This window comes from Convolutriloba macropyga, chromosome 10 (genome assembly GCF_964194025.1).
Source record: "Convolutriloba macropyga chromosome 10, txConMacr16.3, whole genome shotgun sequence".
NCBI lineage: Eukaryota > Metazoa > Xenacoelomorpha > Acoela > Convolutidae > Convolutriloba > Convolutriloba macropyga.
In genome coordinates this window covers 51,296,468-51,318,127 of record NC_134477.1, presented here as the reverse complement: position 1 = coordinate 51,318,127, position 21,660 = coordinate 51,296,468, and the positions used below count along the sequence as shown (strand labels likewise).

At 36.0% G+C, this 21,660-nt stretch overlaps 1 protein-coding gene across 2 annotated transcripts in view; it reads left to right on the top strand.

Annotated features, from left to right (window-relative positions):
- The window catches only part of LOC142348663 (uncharacterized), a 35,148-nt gene that overhangs the window by 8,905 nt on the left and 4,583 nt on the right, over positions 1 to 21,660 (top strand). Inside the window, exons 1-3 of one of the 2 annotated variants that reach the window (XM_075400095.1) lie at positions 13,114 to 13,217; positions 18,372 to 18,528; positions 21,649 to 21,660. The exon at positions 21,649 to 21,660 is cut by the window's right edge and continues 140 nt beyond it. In XM_075400095.1, the coding sequence (XP_075256210.1) occupies positions 13,181 to 13,217; positions 18,372 to 18,528; positions 21,649 to 21,660 (206 nt within the window). In that variant the 5' untranslated portion in view covers positions 13,114 to 13,180. Of the gene's footprint in view, positions 1 to 13,113; positions 13,218 to 18,371; positions 18,529 to 21,648 lie in introns of those variants that run through there. The other variant, XM_075400096.1, reaches the window with a different exon arrangement.

Genomic DNA, 21,660 nt, shown 5'->3' with positions numbered 1-21,660 from the left:
GGCTATTAGGCGGATAAGGATTATACAGATTTTTCTCATCGCTTTCTTGCTTTGGTTTATTGTCGCTCTGTGAGTCGTCATACTGCTTAAGAATAACTGACGTAACAAATTTGCTCATAAAAATTGGCAAATGTTTCATAAACTTGGCTCGACTAATCACTAATAAATCAATCTTAGCATTGACAGAACCCTAAGGATCAGTCCAATTCTCCGCAAGGGCAATTACTCTTGACGAAGTGTTACTCTGCATCATCTCATTACTCTGAGTATCTCCCTGAATCTCAACAGCGTTTTCAACAACTGATCATAGGGAAGCACCCTTCGCCGCTGTCGCATACAAGAATTACGCGCTCCAGCATCAAGGCTCAGTGCCCTATTTATAGCAGCCAAAAAGTTTTGGCAATTTTCTCTTCATAAATTTTTTTGGATTCCAGCGTCGTAGAGTCCATCGATAAAATGTTCATGGTTCATATCGTCTCGGTTTGTTATGCTATGTTTCGTTACCTCCCCGGTGGACCATATTCCCCTTGAAAATTTGAGGATTCCCTCCATTTCATTTTGCACCTTAAATAAGGTTTTCAAACTCGGCTCGATCCGTTCGTTGGTTTCGAAATGGCATCATTCGAAGTTCCAAGTATTAAATTATTTTTTTCCAGAATTGGTACCGGTTGCCCATCTTCCTGTTTTCGAAAGTGGTCGGGCATCGCAATGTATTTGTCAAGAGCCCAGCCTTTGAGGCATGTTGGGACAAAAGTCATTGCCTGTTCCTCATTCGACTCAACAATGCATACAAAAAGTTTTTCAAATCCTACCAAGTTTTGTGTATCGGATTAGGGTTGGCTTGCACCTCGCCCATAGAATCATTGACCATTCAGGGCGTCCGCAGCTTGAAGGGCTGCTTCGGCAATTCGTTGTATATCGTCCGCTTGCAACGCCATTTTTTGCTATGTAATTGCTTAACTACCTAAATTACTATGCTCTTTTCAATTTTGCGAATTCATTTTTTTCTTACTTCACAATCTCGTCGGAGCCCGAGTAGTTCTCTCAACCTATTAGCCCGAATTCTGGTCTGATTTAACTGATTTATATTCGTGTGACGAACCAGCAGTCCTTCGTTAGTTGCTGAAGATTTTGGTGAAGCTGTACTTGCTTGATATGACAGTCTAAAGCTCGTCAATTCCGCTATTTGTTCTTCGCTTTGTTGAACGAGTATTGATGCCAGTTTGATGAACTAATTTTACACACTTTTGGCTGATACACAAATTGGTAAAAATTTAACTATTTTAATATGTCAGAGCAGCCCACCCAGGAGAGCCATTGTAGAATTTTTTGTATATTTTTTGTTAGAAGGCTACTAGCTGAGACTGGATAGCGCCCAACCCTCTAACAAGTTTGAAAAGTTCTTTGATGAAGAGTGAGTTTGCCAGACATTTAAGTATAGACTGTTGTCCCGTTGCTCTCTCAAAGCTGTATATAAAAGATATTTGTTGCGCGCAATAATTAATATCTTTTCCAGGTAATGAAAATAATACTTCATTGAAATATTGCTATAAAAACAACCAGGAATATATCGGCTCTCTGAATCAAAGAATTGAAGCTTAGGATTAACCCAGCATACGCAATAAGGAAGCAGAGAATTTTTGAACACAGTCAAACACTATCCTGTTATTCAAACTAAAAATTAGATATAACTTACAACAGTTAGAAAAATCCCGATATCACTAATTCAGGGCAATTTTTTGTAATCCGAAAGGTCGGTTAATCACTATTTTCCAACACTCTTTTTAACTTGGCAAATTGAATTCACACATCAGCTTCGGTTCTCAAACTATCACTATTTTATTGGACAAAGCACCGCTTTTCATATTCGCAAATTTCTCTCTGACCGTTTTTCTTGTGCCTACGGGTAACTAATCTAATTAGACTTTCATCAACACAACGTAACATGTCGTTCCATTTAGAACATTGCGACCTAACCTCTGAGTGTAAAAGTGGGCGTAGAAGGCCAGTCAAAAGATGCAACTTGTCTTATATAAAAATTGGTTCAAGATGAACGGAGCTGCGTGTTTAACTCGGTTTGATAGTTTCAGATATGGCAGAATTGGCAAAATATGGCTAAAAGCAGTGGCCCTTCCAGCCTCTAATAGTTTAAAGGAACGGTTTGCAGTTTGGTTTGGCGCTCAGGACAATCTTTGACAAAAAGACCTTCCTGTCCACATTGAGAACACTGCCTTCCTGCAACCGCTAATCGTCTATCGAGGCTATTCTAATGAGCTGGTCTATCATTGTACTGCGTATTGATTGATCTTGAGTTGATATACTGCTGACTGTAACGGCTATTAGGCGGATAAGGTTTGTACAGACTTTTCTAATCGTTTTCTTGCTTTGGTTTATTGTCGCTCTGTGAGTCGTCATACTGCTTAAGAATAACTGACGTAACAAATTTGCTCATAAAATTTGACAAAATTTTCATAAACTCGGCTTGACTAATCACTAATAAATCAATCTTGGCATTGACAGACCCCTAAGGATCAGTCAAATTCTCCTCAAGGGCAATTACTCTTGACGAAGTGTTTCTCTGAATCATCTCATTACTCTGAGTATCTCTCTGAATCTCAACAGCGTTTTCAACAACTCATCATAGGGAAGCTAACCTTCGCCGCTGTTGCATACAAGAAGTACGCGCTACAGCATCAAGGCTCAGTGCCCTATTTATAGTAGCCGAAAAGTTTTGGCAATCTTCTCTTCATAAAATTTTTTGGATTCCAGCGTCGTAGAGTCCCTCGAAAAAATGTTCATGGTTCATATCGTCTCGGGTTGTTATGCTATGTTTCGTTACCTCCCCGGTGAACCGTAATCCCCTTGAAAATTTCAGGACTCCCACCATTTCATTTTGCACCTTAAATAAGGTTTTCAAACTCGGCTCACCAGTTCGTTGGTTTCGAAATGGCATCATTCGAGGATACAAGTATTCAATCATTTTTTTCCAGAATTGGTACCGGCTGCCCATCTTCCTGTTTTCGAAAGTGGTCGGGCATCGCAATGTATTTGTCAAATGCCCAGCCTTTGAGGCATGTTGGGACAAAAGTCATTGCCTGTTCTTCATTCCAACGATTCGACTCAACAATGCATACAAAAAGTTTTTCAAATCGACCCAAGTTTTGTATATCGGATTAGGGTTGGCGTGCACCTCGCCCCTACAACCATTGACCATTCAGGGTGTCCGCAGCTTGAATGGCTGCTTCGGCAATTCGTTGTGTATCGTCCGCTTGCAAGGCCATTTTTGCTATGTAATTGCTTAACTACCTAAGTTACAATGCTCTTCTCAATTTTGCGAATTCAATTTTTCTCTTACTTCATGATCTTGTCGGAGCCTGAGTAGTTCTCTCAATCTATTAGCCCGACTTCTGGTCTGAGTTAACTGATTTATATTCGTGTGACGAACCAGCAGTCCTTCGTTAGTTGCTGAAGAATTTGGTGAAGCTGTATTCGCTTGATAAGACAGTCTAAAGCTCGTCAATTCCGATACGTGTTCTTCGCTTTGTTGGGCGAGTATTGATGCCAGTTTGAGGAAGTAATTTTACTCAATTTTGGCTGATACGCAAATTGGTAAAAATTTATCTATTTTAATATGTCAGAGCAGCCCACCCAGGAGATCCATTGTAGAATTTTTTGTATATTTATTGTTAGAAGGCTACTAGCTGAGACTGGATACCGCCCAACACTCTAACAAATTTGAAAGGTTCTTTGAAGAAGAGTGAGTTTGCCTGACAATTAAGTATAGACTGTTTTCCCCGTTGCTCTCTCAAAGCTTTATATAAAATATATTTGATTCGTGCAATAATTAATTTCCTTTCCAGGTAATGAAAAAAATACTTCATTGAAATATAGCTATTAAAACAACCAGGGATATATCGGTTCTTCGAATCGAAGAATTGAAGCTAAGGATTAACCCAGCATACGCAATAAGGATGCAGAGAATTTTTGAACACAGTCACACACTATCCTGTTATTCAAACTAAAAATTAGATATAACTTACAACAGTTAGAACAATCCCGATATCACTAATTCAGGGTAATTTTTCTAATCCGAAAGGTCGGTTAATCACTTTTTTCCAACACTCTTTTTAACTAGGCAAATTGAATTCACGCATCAGTTTCGTCTCTCAAACTATCACTAATTTATGGGACAAACCACTGCTTTTCATATTCGCAAATTTCTCTCTGACCGTTTTTCTTGTGCCTACGGGTAACTAATCTAATTAGACTTTCATCAACACAACGTAACATGTCGTTCCATTTAGAACATTGCGACCTAACCTCTGAGTGTAAAAGTGGGCGTAGAAGGCCAGTCAAAAGATGCAACTTGTCTTATATAAAAATTGGTTCAAGATGAACGGAGCTGCGTGTTTAACTCGGTTTGATAGTTTCAGATATGGCAGAATTGGCAAAATATGGCTAAAAGCAGTGGCCCTTCCAGCCTCTAATAGTTTAAAGGAACGGTTTGCAGTTTGGTTTGGCGCTCAGGACAATCTTTGACAAAAAGACCTTCCTGTCCACATTGAGAACACTGCCTTCCTGCAACCGCTAATCGTCTATCGAGGCTATTCTAATGAGCTGGTCTATCATTGTACTGCGTATTGATTGATCTTGAGTTGATATACTGCTGACTGTAACGGCTATTAGGCGGATAAGGTTTGTACAGACTTTTCTCATCGTTTTCTTGCTTTGGTTTATTGTCGCTCTGTGAGTCGTCATACTGCTTAAGAATAACTGACGTAACAAATTTGCTCATAAAATTTGACAAAATTTTCATAAACTCGGCTTGACTAATCACTAATAAATCAATCTTGGCATTGACAGACCCCTAAGGATCAGTCAAATTCTCCTCAAGGGCAATTACTCTTGACGAAGTGTTTCTCTGCATCATCTCATTACTCTGAGTATCTCTCTGAATCTCAACAGCGTTTTCAACAACTGATCATAGGGAAGCACCCTTCTTCGCTGTCGCATACAAGAATTACGCGCTCCAGCATCAAGGCTCAGTGCCCTATTTATAGCAGCCAAAAAGTTTTGGCAATTTTCTCTTCATAAAATTTTTTGGATTCCAGCGTCGTAGAGTCCCTCGAAAAAATGTTCATGGTTCATATCGTCTCGGGTTGTTATGCTATGTTTCGTTACCTCCCCGGTGAACCGTAATCCCCTTGAAAATTTCAGGACTCCCACCATTTCATTTTGCACCTTAAATAAGGTTTTCAAACTCGGCTCGATCAGTTCTTTGGTTTCGAAATGGCATCATTCGAGGATACAAGTATTCAATCATTTTTTTCCAGAATTGGTACCGGCTGCCCATCTTCCTGTTTTCGAAAGTGGTCGGGCATCGCAATGTATTTGTCAAATGCCCAGCCTTTGAGGCATGTTGGGACAAAAGTCATTGCCTGTTCTTCATTCCAACGATTCGACTCAACAATGCATACAAAAAGTTTTTCAAATCGACCCAAGTTTTGTATATCGGATTAGGGTTGGCGTGCACCTCGCCCCTACAACCATTGACCATTCAGGGTGTCCGCAGCTTGAATGGCTGCTTCGGCAATTCGTTGTGTATCGTCCGCTTGCAAGGCCATTTTTGCTATGTAATTGCTTAACTACCTAAGTTACAATGCTCTTCTCAATTTTGCGAATTCAATTTTTCTCTTACTTCATGATCTTGTCGGAGCCTGAGTAGTTCTCTCAATCTATTAGCCCGACTTCTGGTCTGAGTTAACTGATTTATATTCGTGTGACGAACCAGCAGTCCTTCGTTAGTTGCTGAAGAATTTGGTGAAGCTGTATTCGCTTGATAAGACAGTCTAAAGCTCGTCAATTCCGATACGTGTTCTTCGCTTTGTTGGGCGAGTATTGATGCCAGTTTGAGGAAGTAATTTTACTCAATTTTGGCTGATACGCAAATTGGTAAAAATTTATCTATTTTAATATGTCAGAGCAGCCCACCCAGGAGATCCATTGTAGAATTTTTTGTATATTTATTGTTAGAAGGCTACTAGCTGAGACTGGATACCGCCCAACACTCTAACAAATTTGAAAGGTTCTTTGAAGAAGAGTGAGTTTGCCTGACAATTAAGTATAGACTGTTTTCCCCGTTGCTCTCTCAAAGCTTTATATAAAATATATTTGATTCGTGCAATAATTAATTTCCTTTCCAGGTAATGAAAAAAATACTTCATTGAAATATAGCTATTAAAACAACCAGGGATATATCGGTTCTTCGAATCGAAGAATTGAAGCTAAGGATTAACCCAGCATACGCAATAAGGATGCAGAGAATTTTTGAACACAGTCACACACTATCCTGTTATTCAAACTAAAAATTAGATATAACTTACAACAGTTAGAACAATCCCGATATCACTAATTCAGGGTAATTTTTCTAATCCGAAAGGTCGGTTAATCACTTTTTTCCAACACTCTTTTTAACTAGGCAAATTGAATTCACGCATCAGTTTCGTCTCTCAAACTATCACTAATTTATGGGACAAACCACTGCTTTTCATATTCGCAAATTTCTCTCTGACCGTTTTTCTTGTGCCTACGGGTAACTAATCTAATTAGACTTTCATCAACACAACGTAACATGTCGTTCCATTTAGAACATTGCGACCTAACCTCTGAGTGTAAAAGTGGGCGTAGAAGGCCAGTCAAAAGATGCAACTTGTCTTATATAAAAATTGGTTCAAGATGAACGGAGCTGCGTGTTTAACTCGGTTTGATAGTTTCAGATATGGCAGAATTGGCAAAATATGGCTAAAAGCAGTGGCCCTTCCAGCCTCTAATAGTTTAAAGGAACGGTTTGCAGTTTGGTTTGGCGCTCAGGACAATCTTTGACAAAAAGACCTTCCTGTCCACATTGAGAACACTGCCTTCCTGCAACCGCTAATCGTCTATCGAGGCTATTCTAATGAGCTGGTCTATCATTGTACTGCGTATTGATTGATCTTGAGTTGATATACTGCTGACTGTAACGGCTATTAGGCGGATAAGGTTTGTACAGACTTTTCTCATCGTTTTCTTGCTTTGGTTTATTGTCGCTCTGTGAGTCGTCATACTGCTTAAGAATAACTGACGTAACAAATTTGCTCATAAAATTTGACAAAATTTTCATAAACTCGGCTTGACTAATCACTAATAAATCAATCTTGGCATTGACAGACCCCTAAGGATCAGTCAAATTCTCCTCAAGGGCAATTACTCTTGACGAAGTGTTTCTCTGCATCATCTCATTACTCTGAGTATCTCTCTGAATCTCAACAGCGTTTTCAACAACTGATCATAGGGAAGCACCCTTCTTCGCTGTCGCATACAAGAATTACGCGCTCCAGCATCAAGGCTCAGTGCCCTATTTATAGCAGCCAAAAAGTTTTGGCAATTTTCTCTTCATAAAATTTTTTGGATTCCAGCGTCGTAGAGTCCCTCGAAAAAATGTTCATGGTTCATATCGTCTCGGGTTGTTATGCTATGTTTCGTTACCTCCCCGGTGAACCGTAATCCCCTTGAAAATTTCAGGACTCCCACCATTTCATTTTGCACCTTAAATAAGGTTTTCAAACTCGGCTCGATCAGTTCTTTGGTTTCGAAATGGCATCATTCGAGGATACAAGTATTCAATCATTTTTTTCCAGAATTGGTACCGGCTGCCCATCTTCCTGTTTTCGAAAGTGGTCGGGCATCGCAATGTATTTGTCAAATGCCCAGCCTTTGAGGCATGTTGGGACAAAAGTCATTGCCTGTTCTTCATTCCAACGATTCGACTCAACAATGCATACAAAAAGTTTTTCAAATCGACCCAAGTTTTGTATATCGGATTAGGGTTGGCGTGCACCTCGCCCCTACAACCATTGACCATTCAGGGTGTCCGCAGCTTGAATGGCTGCTTCGGCAATTCGTTGTGTATCGTCCGCTTGCAACGCCATTTTTGCTATGTAATTGCTTAACTACCTAAGTTACAATGCTCTTCTCAATTTTGCGAATTCAATTTTTCTCTTACTTCATGATCTTGTCGGAGCCTGAGTAGTTCTCTCAATCTATTAGCCCGACTTCTGGTCTGAGTTAACTGATTTATATTCGTGTGACGAACCAGCAGTCCTTCGTTAGTTGCTGAAGAATTTGATGAAGCTGTATTCGCTTAATAAGACAGTCTAAAGCTCGTCAATTCCGATACCTGTTCTTCGCTTTGTTGGGCGAGTATTGATGCCAGTTTGAGGAAGTAATTTTACTCAATTTTGGCTGATGCGCAAAATTGGTAAAAATTTATCTATTTTAATATGTCAGAGCAGCCCACCCAGGAGATCCATTGTAGAATTTTTTATTATTTATTGTTGAATATTTATTGTTAGAAGGCTACTAGCTGAGACTGGATACCGCCCAACACTCTAACAAATTTGAAAGGTTCTTTGAAGAAGAGTGAGTTTGCCTGACAATTAAGTATAGACTGTTTTCCCCGTTGCTCTCTCAAAGCTTTATATAAAATATATTTGATTCGTGCAATAATTAATTTCCTTTCCAGGTAATGAAAATAATACTTCATTGAAATATAGCTATTAAAACAACCAGGAATATATCGGTTCTTCGAATCAAAGAATTGAAGCTAAGGATTAACCCAGCATACGCAATAAGGATGCAGAGAATTTTTGAACACAGTCAAACACTATCCTGTTATTCAAACTAAAAATTAGATATAACTTACAACAGTTAGAACAATCCCGATATCACTAATTCAGGGTAATTTTTCTAATCCGAAAGGTCGGTTAATCACTATTTTCCAACACTCTTTTTAACTAGGCAAATTGAATTCACGCATCAGCTTCGTCTCTCAAACTATCACTAATTTATGGGACAAACCACTGCTTTTCATATTCGCAAATTTCTCTCTGACCGTTTTTCTTGTGCCTACGGGTACTTAACATAATTAAACTTTCATCAGCAAAACGTAACATGTCATTCCATTTAGAACATTGTGACCTGACCTCTGAGGTGCAACTTATTTTATATAATTATTTGTTCAAGATGAATGGAGCTGCGTGTTTAACTCGGTTTGATAGTTTCAGAATATGGCAGAATTCACGTTTCATGCTCAGCAATATGTGTGCAAATTTACGCAATATGTGTGGTTTTTACTTTGTCCAAGTACGGATATGCATCCAATTTAACCTATGATACATTTGCTTCCCAATTAGGCTAAGCAATGAGCAATGTTTAGTTTAAATAAATTTTTTAACCAATTCTTTAGGGTCATAAAAAAAACAAGAAAAAAAATTTAGCTCTTTCTGTCACTTTTTCTCTTGGAAAATTGTTTTCGCGCTAAGAATTTGAGATTAAAGGTAATTTATCTGAACTCTTCACGTCTGAACGAGGTCTTTTTGACTCTAGAAAAAGTTCAGTCTCTTTTAAAGAAAAATATTCGTTTCTCATCTGGTTCTGTGTTTACTTCAAAGGCCAAAAGAACGGTTATGGGTACCGGAAAGAGCCCGTTGTCTTTCTCATTGCGTCAGGAGTTTTCCTAGGAGCTATCAGTTAAAACTTCAGGGAGTTCGAGCTTGAGGAATTAGGGAGGACTTGCAGAGGGTCGCAATATTTTAAATTCTTGGTTATGGAGCAATTAGACAGCAAATAGGATGCTTCGTTTCGGAGCGATTGGATCAATATTCCATGCTCTGATAACTCAGTCAAGGAGTTAGTGAGCACGCCATTGCCTGTTTGCCAATGAACCTATGCAAACACCAGTAAAATAGCAAATCACCTATTCATTAATTCATAATTCCTAATAGCTTTCATTCACCTACTGACTTAGAACGCCAAAAAATTTGCAATTATATCAATCCAATCTCAAATTTCATCGGTTTGGAACAATTCAACAGAGGGTTTTAATCGACAGAAAAGGCACCATTTTAAAGAATTTTGCAGTCGGTACATGAAACCAAAACTAACTCTAATTAACAAAAAGTCTGGACTCAAAGTATTGCATCCATGGAATACTAAATTTATTGTCCAAAAATTACATCGGGACAACGAGCATATTAAAGCAGTTAAGATCGAATGGCTTGCTAAACACTGTTACAAAATTCATGGAGCCTGGTTTATTGTTCGGGAAGTAATACTCAACTGTGATTATTGCAATCATCAGATTATTAATCGGCAATTTACCGGCCCTTTGGTTCATGCTACTCGCCTTACGCCTGATAGAATTTGTGACGAATTAGGCCTAGTTATTAACGATAGGCCGATACTGGAAAACAATTGCTGCAAGAATGCACCTCATGGGATCATACAACCTTTATCCCTAAAACCGTGGACACTAATGCTACAGATTTTAATTGCGTTTGCGCTGCACTTAGCAAAATATTGACCGGATACCCTAATCAGGAAAGGAAAATTGAAGAAATCCTCCGTTGCTCACGGAGAGAAGGCCCGAACCGCCATTTATTAAAACTGATGGTCGCTGCCCTTCTTATTAATGGCACGGATGATTTTATTTTCGTTACATCAACAGATTTGAGAATGCTAGCTTGAGCTTTTCGGATAATTATTTACTTGATTTATGAGACCGATGAGTTCCAGCAAGCCCACTGGGATTGTTATACTGGAAACGAAATGGGCCCAAATAGAGGAGGAAGTTACTTAAAGGCCGGCATTAGCGGTGGAATATCGCATTGTTTTTTATTAATTGTGTCCAGCCAAAAAATTGAGAGATAAGTTGTTCAGTTTTGATAACATAATTTATTAAACCCGACTAGCACACACATGACAATTATATAAATCAAATTAGAGTTAGCTTTTACTCAGCAAAGGGATGCTCACTTTGTACTCTCACTTCGACCATTCGCTATCATAAGTTGGTTGATACTGTCGTTGTTCGTTTTGACGCTGTTGTTGCTCGCTTTGCTGCTGTTTTTGCTCGCTTGGCTTCGCAGCGAGGTACTTTTTTCCCTTATTGGATCTGCTGCTCTTTGTTCATTTCTTTGTTTTGGTATTGAAGACCCAAATATGATCTTCCCCTGATGTTTTGTCAGCCAACGGAGGTAGCTTTATTGGAGTCTTTCCGATTCGTGCTTTTTCAATTTTGTTGTCCATAACCCGAGTGAGCTTCATTTTTTTAAAGCCTGAAGAATAAAGGAGAATGTGGGCAAGGCAATTTAACTAAGGTCAGTTATTAACTGTTAAATTTATGGGGAATAATTTGATTACCTTTGTTTGTAGTTTCAACCGCCTAAATTTCGATGTGAATCACCCCGAGTTTTTCTAGCTCGAATATTCTTGGTCTTATTTGCTTAAAATTGTCAACTAACTAAAGAAACCACGTATGAACTAAATTCTACAGTCAATGTATGTTTGTAAAAACTGACCAACGAACGATTTCGATGGAAGGTTGGAAATTGTGATGAATTGATGGAGTCTGACAGCTGTAATCGAAGCTCATCCATTTCTCTATGACATGATCATAAAGAGTTTGTCCTCAAAGGTAGGAAATTAACAAGAAAATGCAAACAATTTGATGACAAAATATCCCACCAATTCACAAACGTAATAACAGCTTTGCTCGCGACCCATACAAAATTCAATTCGCCACCCATACAAAATTATAGTACGAAACACTAATGAATTTTAGTTTGTTTTCCATTTAAACATAGTCTGCAATAAAAGTCATTTCAATTCATGCTATTTTGTACAAACAATAAATTTAACTTTTTTGTTTTTCTGTTTCTTTTAAATCGGGCTCTGTTAGGAAGAAAACCTTTCTTCAATTTTGAAATTCATTTTTGAAAAAAATGTCATTATTTTCAAACATTATATTTAAAAAAGCCACGCTATCTGCAAAATCAGATATAATAAGGCAACCACGATATCTGCAAGTCCTTAGATTTTGATTATCAAAAGTTACCATAAATTGATCACTATTTAAATTTTTAGACTTTTTTCCACCCAAATTCCATTTGGTACATCAATTGCGTTTGGTTTTTTTTGCTTTTCAGGCTTAATTTAAAAATTTCTTTTTTTAAAAAGAAATTGATTGAAAGTTAAATCAAGGTTTAACTTTCAATCAATTTCTTTCAAAACTTCAAAAGTTAATGACTTTGATTTTTTTGGGGATCAACTCGACCGATGCAACTGGCGGTAGCAGGACGGGGGGGGGGGGGGCAACAACTGAGAAGATCTGAGATTTTTACAAAGCGGTTATAACCTGCTATATATAGCCAAATTTGGCACAATAAAGAACAATCATAGAGCACCAACGCTTCTCGCACCTTCACGGACGCACGGACACAAGGCTGTGATCTCAGATAGCTGATGGAACATATGGTCGAAATTTTTTCAGTGTATCAAAAAACGAAAATTGCATGTTCTAGCAACTTTCTAGAAACAAAATTGGCTCAAAATACAAAACTTCGTTGGTCGTATTAAAAAAATCGGCTGTCTTTAATTCCTATCAAATCCCAAGGGCCGCTGAGGGGGAATATTCAGTGGGCCGGAAGGTTCCCATAGCCGAAAACGAAAAAAAAAAACCTTTTTATTGCTTGAACACAAATTCAATTTGCTTTTGCACCATTTGGAATTAGTTATCTTGGCTATTTTTTATTTTAGAATTAGGTTAACTTTTGAATTTTTATAGACAAATTGTTGTTAGTTTGGTGTATGGTTTTGATGAGAAAACAATAACTCTAAGCTTATAATCAATAAAGTGCTCCGAAAAGCGTTTAGATAAATTTTGGGGTCTTTCCCATTATAGCCCCCCCCATGAAATTATAGCCCCCCATTATAGTATAATTGCCATGATTGGGGGGAGGGGGGGTATAGGTTATCTGCTTACCACTACGCTGGGGGGGGGGGGGGGCTATAATGGGAAAGACCCAAATTTTGTGTCATTAGCCTCGTACTAAATTATTCTTTAGTTGAAAGTTTAGAAAAAATGAACACAAATAGCAGATAATACCAATGACTACTTGACCCTAATCGTACTACACCTGATCAAATCAGCTAAAGTGTGTTTGAAATTGGACTGTCTGATGTCAACAACATCTGAAATATGTGAGTAAACAAACAACCTGTTAGTTCAGAAAACAATCAAAAACTAGTGAAAGTAAACACAGTTAAGTTTTGTTCAAGCTTGTTACATTTTGTTTACATAACCATGGGTATTTACCGGACGTTGACTATTTGTCTATCAGGTAACTTTGCTTTCCTTTTACCTCACATTCTAACCAATTATTTTTACTTTGATGCGTATATATATATATATATATATATATATATATATATATATATATATATATATATATATATATATATGCAGTTAATTTTTTGACACACTTAACCTTTCTCTTTTGACAATTCCAATCACCGTTAACCCCCACTTGAAATGTATAAACAGAAACATAAGAAATGAACTTTTTGAACGGAGTTTTAGAGTGAAACGATCGAAGCGATAACCATTTTTTGACCGGCGCGACCGTTTTCAATCGGTTTTCTAACAAAATAAAAGGCCGTTTATGGTTGCTTTTAACGTGGTAGTGTATGAACCGTCGCTTCAAGTCGTTATGTTGCGTAATTTGTTTTATAACATATATAATGAACTGAATTTGATACTATATTGTAACCGAATTTCTCATAATTTTTTCATTTTTCACTTCATTTGAATCTTATAAAGAAGACTATATCGAAAAAATGACAAGAGACTGGTCGAATGAAAACTGCTGCGGAAACCCAACAAAACGTTGAAAGGTGCTGGCTTCGAAACGAAAAGAAAGTCTTAATATGCCTAAACATATTAATATGCTCAAAATAAGCTTTTCATTAAATCATAAAATTTGATTTTAGGTTCAAGGTTTTTAATGTTGGAATAGGTCAGTTGTTTAGAAAAATTGGACAGCATCAACGAGTCGGAAGTTTTAAAGAGTAACGTAAATTGTCGGAAACAGAAGAAAACTCGAATATCAAAATCAGAATCTTTATAGTTGAAATGAGCGGCTCTCAATAGATTGATTTTATATTGCTCTCTATCAAAAATAAACAAACTAAAACGTTAGTCCATTCTTTTTTTCGTAACTAAAAAGCGTATGATTTTGTGTACCAACTGTCAAAAAAAAACATTTCAGGTGGCACTACGTGTCCAATGTCCGAAAAGGCAAATGTCGTCAAATTTTGCGCTTTGCGGAAGCGAAATCATTTTGAGCATTTAATTAGCCTGGAACTTTATTGCCTGATTTTTATTGGTAATTGCTTGAGAACAAATTCAAAAATACGAATTAAATGTTCGTATAAATAGAGCTATGAGTAATTGCCTTCTTAATCCACAATTAGTACGGGAAAGGAAAGTTCTGAAACAATACATATTGGCACCGCAAGGAGCAAAAATTTAACGCAACCTTTTCTGTTGCACAGAGAGATATGAATTGAAGGCTGAAAGTAAGCTGCGTGTTGAACAACTCAGCCGGGATTTTTTGTGTAAAAAGGAAAATTCGCATGAAAACTTATTTCGCCCTCAGTAGACTCTCCGTTTTCTAACCTTGAGGGTCTATAATGAGTCAACGGAAAGTCTGATGTGATCAATTTTCACAAATTTTAGATATGATAAAGAATTTATGAAACGCACAATAAAAAGTTTGAAGTTAGGATATGAACGCCTGCGCTAAAAAAAGTTGAAATTTTGGCTGAATTATACGCAGTGATACGGACAAACAGCACTTAAAAATCAAACCACTTAGATGATGCTTAATACTAAATCAGAGAAAACACACATGGAACAAAGTTATCGCAAAAGAGCTACAACTTGAAACACTACTTAACGTTTAACCAAATTACCTATTTTGAAGCTTAATTCAGTCTTGAAGCTTAGTTTAGTCTTGTCGAAATAAAATCATAAAATGGGTTCTATTTTTCATTCTGTATATGTCGATGAATTTCTCAAACACTAATTAGCTTTTCAAATAAAGCAGACATTAGTTTATAAATTTTTTTGTGTCTTTATATTTTGTATGGGACGACAAATGCGGTTGATACTTTTCCAGAAAAACTTGTGAAAATGTTTTGATCTAAGCATGATTTGCTTACTACAAAATGACTTATAGTTCATAAAGCTGACACAATACAAATCGTTGCAAACCAACAGACCTAAAAGATCGCATGCAAGTTTGGGCATATAAAATAAAAGGAGGCTCAATAATGTGTGTTCGACCCCGCTCAACCACATTTTTTGCTTAATTGTCATTCAAATGAGGAAAAGATAAAGAATTTTTAAAAAGATTAATAAATATTGCTCGAGAAAAACTGTGTATCAAAATAAAAATTGCTTTAAAATGAAACCATTGACAAATTGAATAATGATTCATTAAAAGGACGATAATATCTGTTATTAGGGAGTCTAAGAGAAAAGACAAAAAAAATCAAGGACATATCAAGCATTAAAAACAACCAAAACTAAATGTCTATTTCAATTTCAATCGAAAATTAATATAGACGTGTAGACAAAAACGAAAAGGGGAAAATTGAAAATACTTTTAAACTTTCTCAAGACAATTAATTTCATTAAAAAAATCATGAAAACCATTATCTATCAAACAAAACCATTCAATAACTTCATTGGTTTATTCAGAAAATTCCATTGAGAACTGTCATTATTCAAAAGATTATACAACTACAAAAAGAACAAATAAAAATCAAAGAGTCAGTAAAATTTTGATGAGAAAACGGTGTCGACTCCTTCAAAATCGTAACCCGTTCACTAAAAAACATTTAAAAAACAAAAAGAAGCCTGCTGATTAAAGTGATATATGGCTTGTCCTTAATGTGGTAATTATACAAGCCAGTAAGAACGATCCTCGAAAACTGGAAAGTAACCGAAAATCAACGATAAAGTCATAAAAATGGGTATTACCAAAGTCATTAACCCATAAATGGTAAAATAGCAATGCAAACTATATTTTGACTCAGTTGAAAGAGGACATACGACAGGTATACGACACAATGTTACAGAAATATGATAAAATGTTCCACATCTCAAAAAACACTTAACTTTTAATTGGAACCATTTCTTAAAAACCATATGTCATAGCAACCATAAGTTTTCCAAGAATAAAATTTTAAATTCTTATTGTTGATGAAGCCAATTGGAAGCGTCATCAGCAATTAGGTCAGAACACTATAAAATAGCAGCGATTAGGAGGCAAATATCGATATTTCACAAACAATTATACGGAAACAGTGTTGAAGCCAAAAATTATGACTATTTGGCTAATTGTGTCAAAAAGGCCACTGGCCTCCATTTGCACGTAAATGTACGTAAATTTAATTTTTCATTGACTCAGATTTGATTTGAAGTCTTTCTGTTCTCTAATTAAATTAAAATAAACAAAAATCAAACTGAAATAAATAAAAACAAACAAAAAACAAAATCAAATCGATTTATCTTTGCTGAAAGATACTAGATGTCAACTGAAAACATTAGAAATAATGTCTTTCATATGTTCAAAGATGATGAATGAAACCTATGATTGAACAGATTCAGTCATTAGATTTAAATAAAGAGCAACCATTTCTAGCAAAGCTCGAGAATTTTTTTTCAAATTTTACAAAAATACCTTGTCGGAGCCATAAACACAGTATTTATTCATTAAGGCCTCCGTTGAATGGATTAAATGAAAACAGACTTGTGCGTTTTTGAGACGAAAAATTGAATTTTAGAATAATGTTTTAAAAGATGACGGAGTTAAGAAAACAGTCCAAGGCCTTTTTTGGCGAGTGTAAATCTCTATATTTCAAAATAAATTATTCAAATTTGATAAAAAAAATGTTTTAAATCAGCGAATTTGTCAGTTCCAGAACACTTTCTTAGGAACTAGGAATCGAGAGCAAAAGCAGCACCCATCTGAGCAAACGAAGATCTTGTCAGCAATTTCTGGTCTGCAATACTGGTCAATTAGGACAAAGTGGTCTAGAGAAGCATATTTGATGCATTTTTTCTTGAAAAACTAAAAAAAAAGCTGTATATTCAAAATATTAGCCAAGATTTTAGTCAAAAGAGTTAGTTCAAGGAAATCACCAACTTTCTTTTGTCTTTAAACGTAAAACCGTGAGACCTTCGTTAACATTTGTATCATATTTTAAGCAAAACTGATCACAATTTTAATGAGAAATTACTAAAATTGTAAACAGAACAACGGAAATGAGTTGATCGTTCTCAAAAATTCAAATCTCCGTAACTTCTTAAAAAATACGAAGGTCAAAAAAAACATTCTTTAAAATTTAATATTCTACCCTTGGAAAACTTTCTAATGATACCAGTCGAAATTCTGTACGAAGAATATATCGATCGGCGAAAATTGACTCAGCAAAAAGTCAGTTGAGCATATAGGTCCTCCGCTGCTAAAAAGGGGTCGGAACATAAAGCTTATCTGTGGTTCCTTGATTTGTTCATTCATTATGTCGTAACACATCGCTCAATTAGATCCTGCAGATTTTACAGAAAATACAGAACACTCACAACATCAATTAAAAAGATAAAATTTGTTGTTGATTAGTGTTTCTTTGCTTTGTAAGACCAAAATGATGAATACAATAATCACATTCAGGGAAAACTTTTAAACATAGGATCATTTTATTTTAAACATGGATCACATCACTTTCCATTTGAACAAAATGCGCAAAAATTGCCTCAACGAGTGTTGATTACAAAAAAACAAACCCGTATAAAATAGTTCGCCAAGAGTACTTGTTTACACATAAGCAGCAAATCTGTGTTTTTTGATATTGGTGTCCAAACAAAAATTATCATCATTTGACCTTTCAATTTAAAACTCCTCATTTGACAAATAAAAAAATTCCACGAAGGAGGAAACTTTCTGTCAAAATTTCCTACACAACAAAGATTGCTATCAAAAAATGATACAAACTAAATGATCAACAAAATTGTTGCTTTCAAAAATTTGACAGAAAATTTCCTCTATCGTGAAAATTTTCGGTTATTTGACGAATAGGAGTCTATTGTAATTGTTTTCTTCAATAACTTAATTTTGAATAGTCGAATTTACATTGGTAAGTTGCTGTAGCTCTTTGTTTATAATACAAATTGTTGTTTTCTCTAAGATATTACCATAAAAGAACTTGTTTGTTTTCAAATTTTGTTACTGATAATAGCAAATTGTACACGTTTTTCATCACATACATTTTTTTGTTATTTTGTCAAACTGATTTTTAAATTTTCTTTGCTTTATGAAATCTTTTTTTACCGGTTGATTTTGGTTCATGTTACTAGGGAAAATGAGACGTTCTGAAAAGATTAGATAAAGTTTTGGATTTGAAGTCAAGGTATTGAATGTGTTTTGAAGGTCTCTTTGGTCTGACATTGGCAATAAATGGCTCTCCACTGGCTCTGTCCGCTGAAGAGGGCATTTCTGAAATGGGGCCAGAATGGAGGACACTTCGCTATGTTCTTCCTCAGAAAGAAATACAAGAGGGACCGTCATTTTACTGCTCCTTTTTAAGGTATAACAGTTCGTTTACTTTTTTCAAGTTATCGCGATAGCGAGCATTTTCCCTAGACTTGAGAGGGCAAAATTTTCACCAATTTTTCTTGCTACCCCAGTTATCAATATTATCAGAATCAACGGAGCATGTGCTACTAAAGTCATCGAAATTATTGGGTTTTGCAGCAATTTACGACATTTCTTAACCTCTTCTCCAACCTCCAACTCTCGTGTACAACAAGTTTGTGACACTAAATTTCAACGCTTCAATTTATTAACAAATTTTTAAAAAGAGCTAAAACAGTGATAAAAAGGGTTCTATTCCATTTTGCCACCACCAGCTTGTTGGGTGCATAATATTTGCACCCCCAGATGCACGTTCAATATTTTTCATATAAAGAATTAAAATGTAACAGGGGAGTATCTGGGAGCAGAAGCAGGATAACACGTACAGAGAGAGAACAGAAACGGGAACACACTGCAAAGAGAAAGGTTGAGCGAGAGAGTGAGAAACCGAGAGAGAGAGAGGGAGAGAGAGAGAGAGAGAGAGAGAGAGAGAGAGAGAGAGAAACCGAGAGAGAGAAAGAGAGAAACCGAGAGAGAGAGAGAGAGAGAGAGAGAGAGAGAGAGAGAGAGAGAGAGAGAGAGAGAGAGAGAGAGAGAGAGAGAGAGAGAGAGAGAGAGGGAGAGAGAGAGAGAGAAACCGAGAGAGAGAGAGAGAGAGAGAGAGCCCTTGAGAGATAAGGAAGAGAGAGAAAGAGAGAGGTTGAGAGTGAGAGAGAGAAAGAGAAAGAGTGAAAGAATCGCAAGAACTGAACCTGTTGATTTTTTGTTGTGCTTTTTTGCCCAAAAAAATAAGCAAAACCTTGAATATAATTAACCAGAGTAAAAAACACGGCAAAACTTGATGTATAGATGGCTTGTTTGAAAGACATTGCAAAAGCTGGTTTAGGCGTAAAAAATATTAATGAGAGTGTTTGAAAAATTATCTGCAGGAATTTGAGTAGTTTTATAAACTAAGTAGTCAGTTCTCCTGATTTAGTTTCTCATTCATCAAAACACTGCGTTCTAGAAAAAACTTTGTTCAACAAGGAATATTTACAAGATCTGCAATGTTCAAAAAAAATTTTTTAAATTAAGAGTAAAGTTTTTTTAAGTTAAGACCTATAGTTTGAACTATAGTTTTGCATCTGGCATAATTTTTTTTATTGTTTTGGTTTTTTTGTTTTCACCAAATGAGTGAACTTCTGTTTCTATCGCAAGCCGTTTCTTTGATAATGCTTGTGGACAAAATATTTGAATTGAATTATGCTCTGCAAATGATTTTTTACCAAAAAACAATTTCGTAGGAAAACACAAACCTTAACAAAGGCAACTTTCCTGGGAATTTTTGATAGTTATAAAACTTATGTGATTGGAATTGAAGACAAAAAATCACAACTCGAAAATTTAATTTCGAGAAATCTTGATAGAGCTAAAATTAATTCTACATCAGACAAACAAATGCCTAATTTAGTCGGAAAGATTGTTAAGATTTATATGAAGTTTCTTTTTTGAACAAGTTTGCTGTTGATGCTTTGCATTCACGAATTGTCGAAGAGGCTTTGCAAACACAAATTATTTTTAATCACTGAAGATCGAGTTTGATTCCTTATTGAAAAAAAATATACAATACCAGTAGCAAATAGATTATATTTTGCTGTGAGATTTTATCTTGATGGTGAAATAAGTTGCTATGGAAAGCGTTGTGTTGCAATGGATTTACCCCAACTATCGAAAAAAATTTCAGTGAAACATGCCCACCTACAACTAAACTTTCTAAAGTTAGAGCCTTTATGATGATTTACTTAATCAGTGTCAGTTTAAACATATGGAAAAAATATGCTTATTCAAATACTCCAGTTAAAAAAGAAACAGTCGTTTAGTGACCTGAATGTTTTCAATATTAGGCTAAAATGGAAAAGCTTTTGTTTGTATTTTGATTAAGAGTAAGTATAACCTGGAACAATCTCAAGGACACTGGTTTTAAACTTTGAAGGAGTTTTGAAAAACTTTAAGACTTTAGACTTAATTTATGACGGCTATTTGCAAAAAGCGGTAAGAAATTGTCACTGTGTTTTGTTTTCGTTTGCGCGTGGATGATACAACAGTTTTTGGCCGGCCTATCAATTTTTCACTGTTTCCAAGCCGAAATTTCTAGGAAGTTTAAAAAAGATCAATCCGGTTTCTTTGGTTGTAAAAAATGGAAAGTTAGAGCCATCAGAAAAAAATCCAAGATCAAAACATTGAAAAAATTAGAAAATTTTACGGTGATCGACTCTAAGCCAATCAGACTAAAAATGAATTTTTTAAAACAACAGCTCTCAGGATGCGTTTGAGGAACATTTTAGAACCAGAAAAATGATTTTCTTATGTTCGATAAGTATTCTTAACTACTTAGCTATGCCAAGTAAGCCTACTTTTCGCTTTGCTGCTAATTTCCTGAATATTTAACGAGAGCAGCGAATGAGACATTATGTTTCGTAAAACTCAAATTTTTAACATATAACAAGTGAAGTGCTTCAGGGTGTACTGTTTTTAATATTATTGGGTGCTCTTGTTGGAGCAAATAAGAGGGATTGTAAGACCTAACAAACTCTAGTATTATCCCCTGCTGAAATTAGTTTAATTCTTTTGCTTAAGCGAGTAAGGAAGCTCTTCGCCTATTCTTGAGGACTGCGAAAAAAATAACGTCTGAAAATTTTTTTGCAGAGTCGGCTTGTGCTATTCAAAGTGAGCCTTAGATTGCTCATAGTAGATATTCTGATTCAATCGCTTGGCGTAAGAAACCAAACTCGTTTTCAAACATTTCTCTTTGGTGAAACCTAGCTCGAAACGAGGCATTTCAGCATACCTCCCAAAATATATCAAAATTGTTAAAAATACGAAAGCAAAGCCTTAAATTCCAGCTTATAATTTCACATATCCAGTTCAAGCTTTGGTTGGTAATTTACACTATTTATATGAGCTGACTTACTACTTAAGTTTTTACACATTAATAATCAACAACACTGAAATCAATTGTCGGCTCCTGCGTATTCCTGCCTTCCCCTCTATCACTGTTGAGAAAGGATATTGGCATTAAGTCATTTTGTTTCAGCCGCCGTTTCTG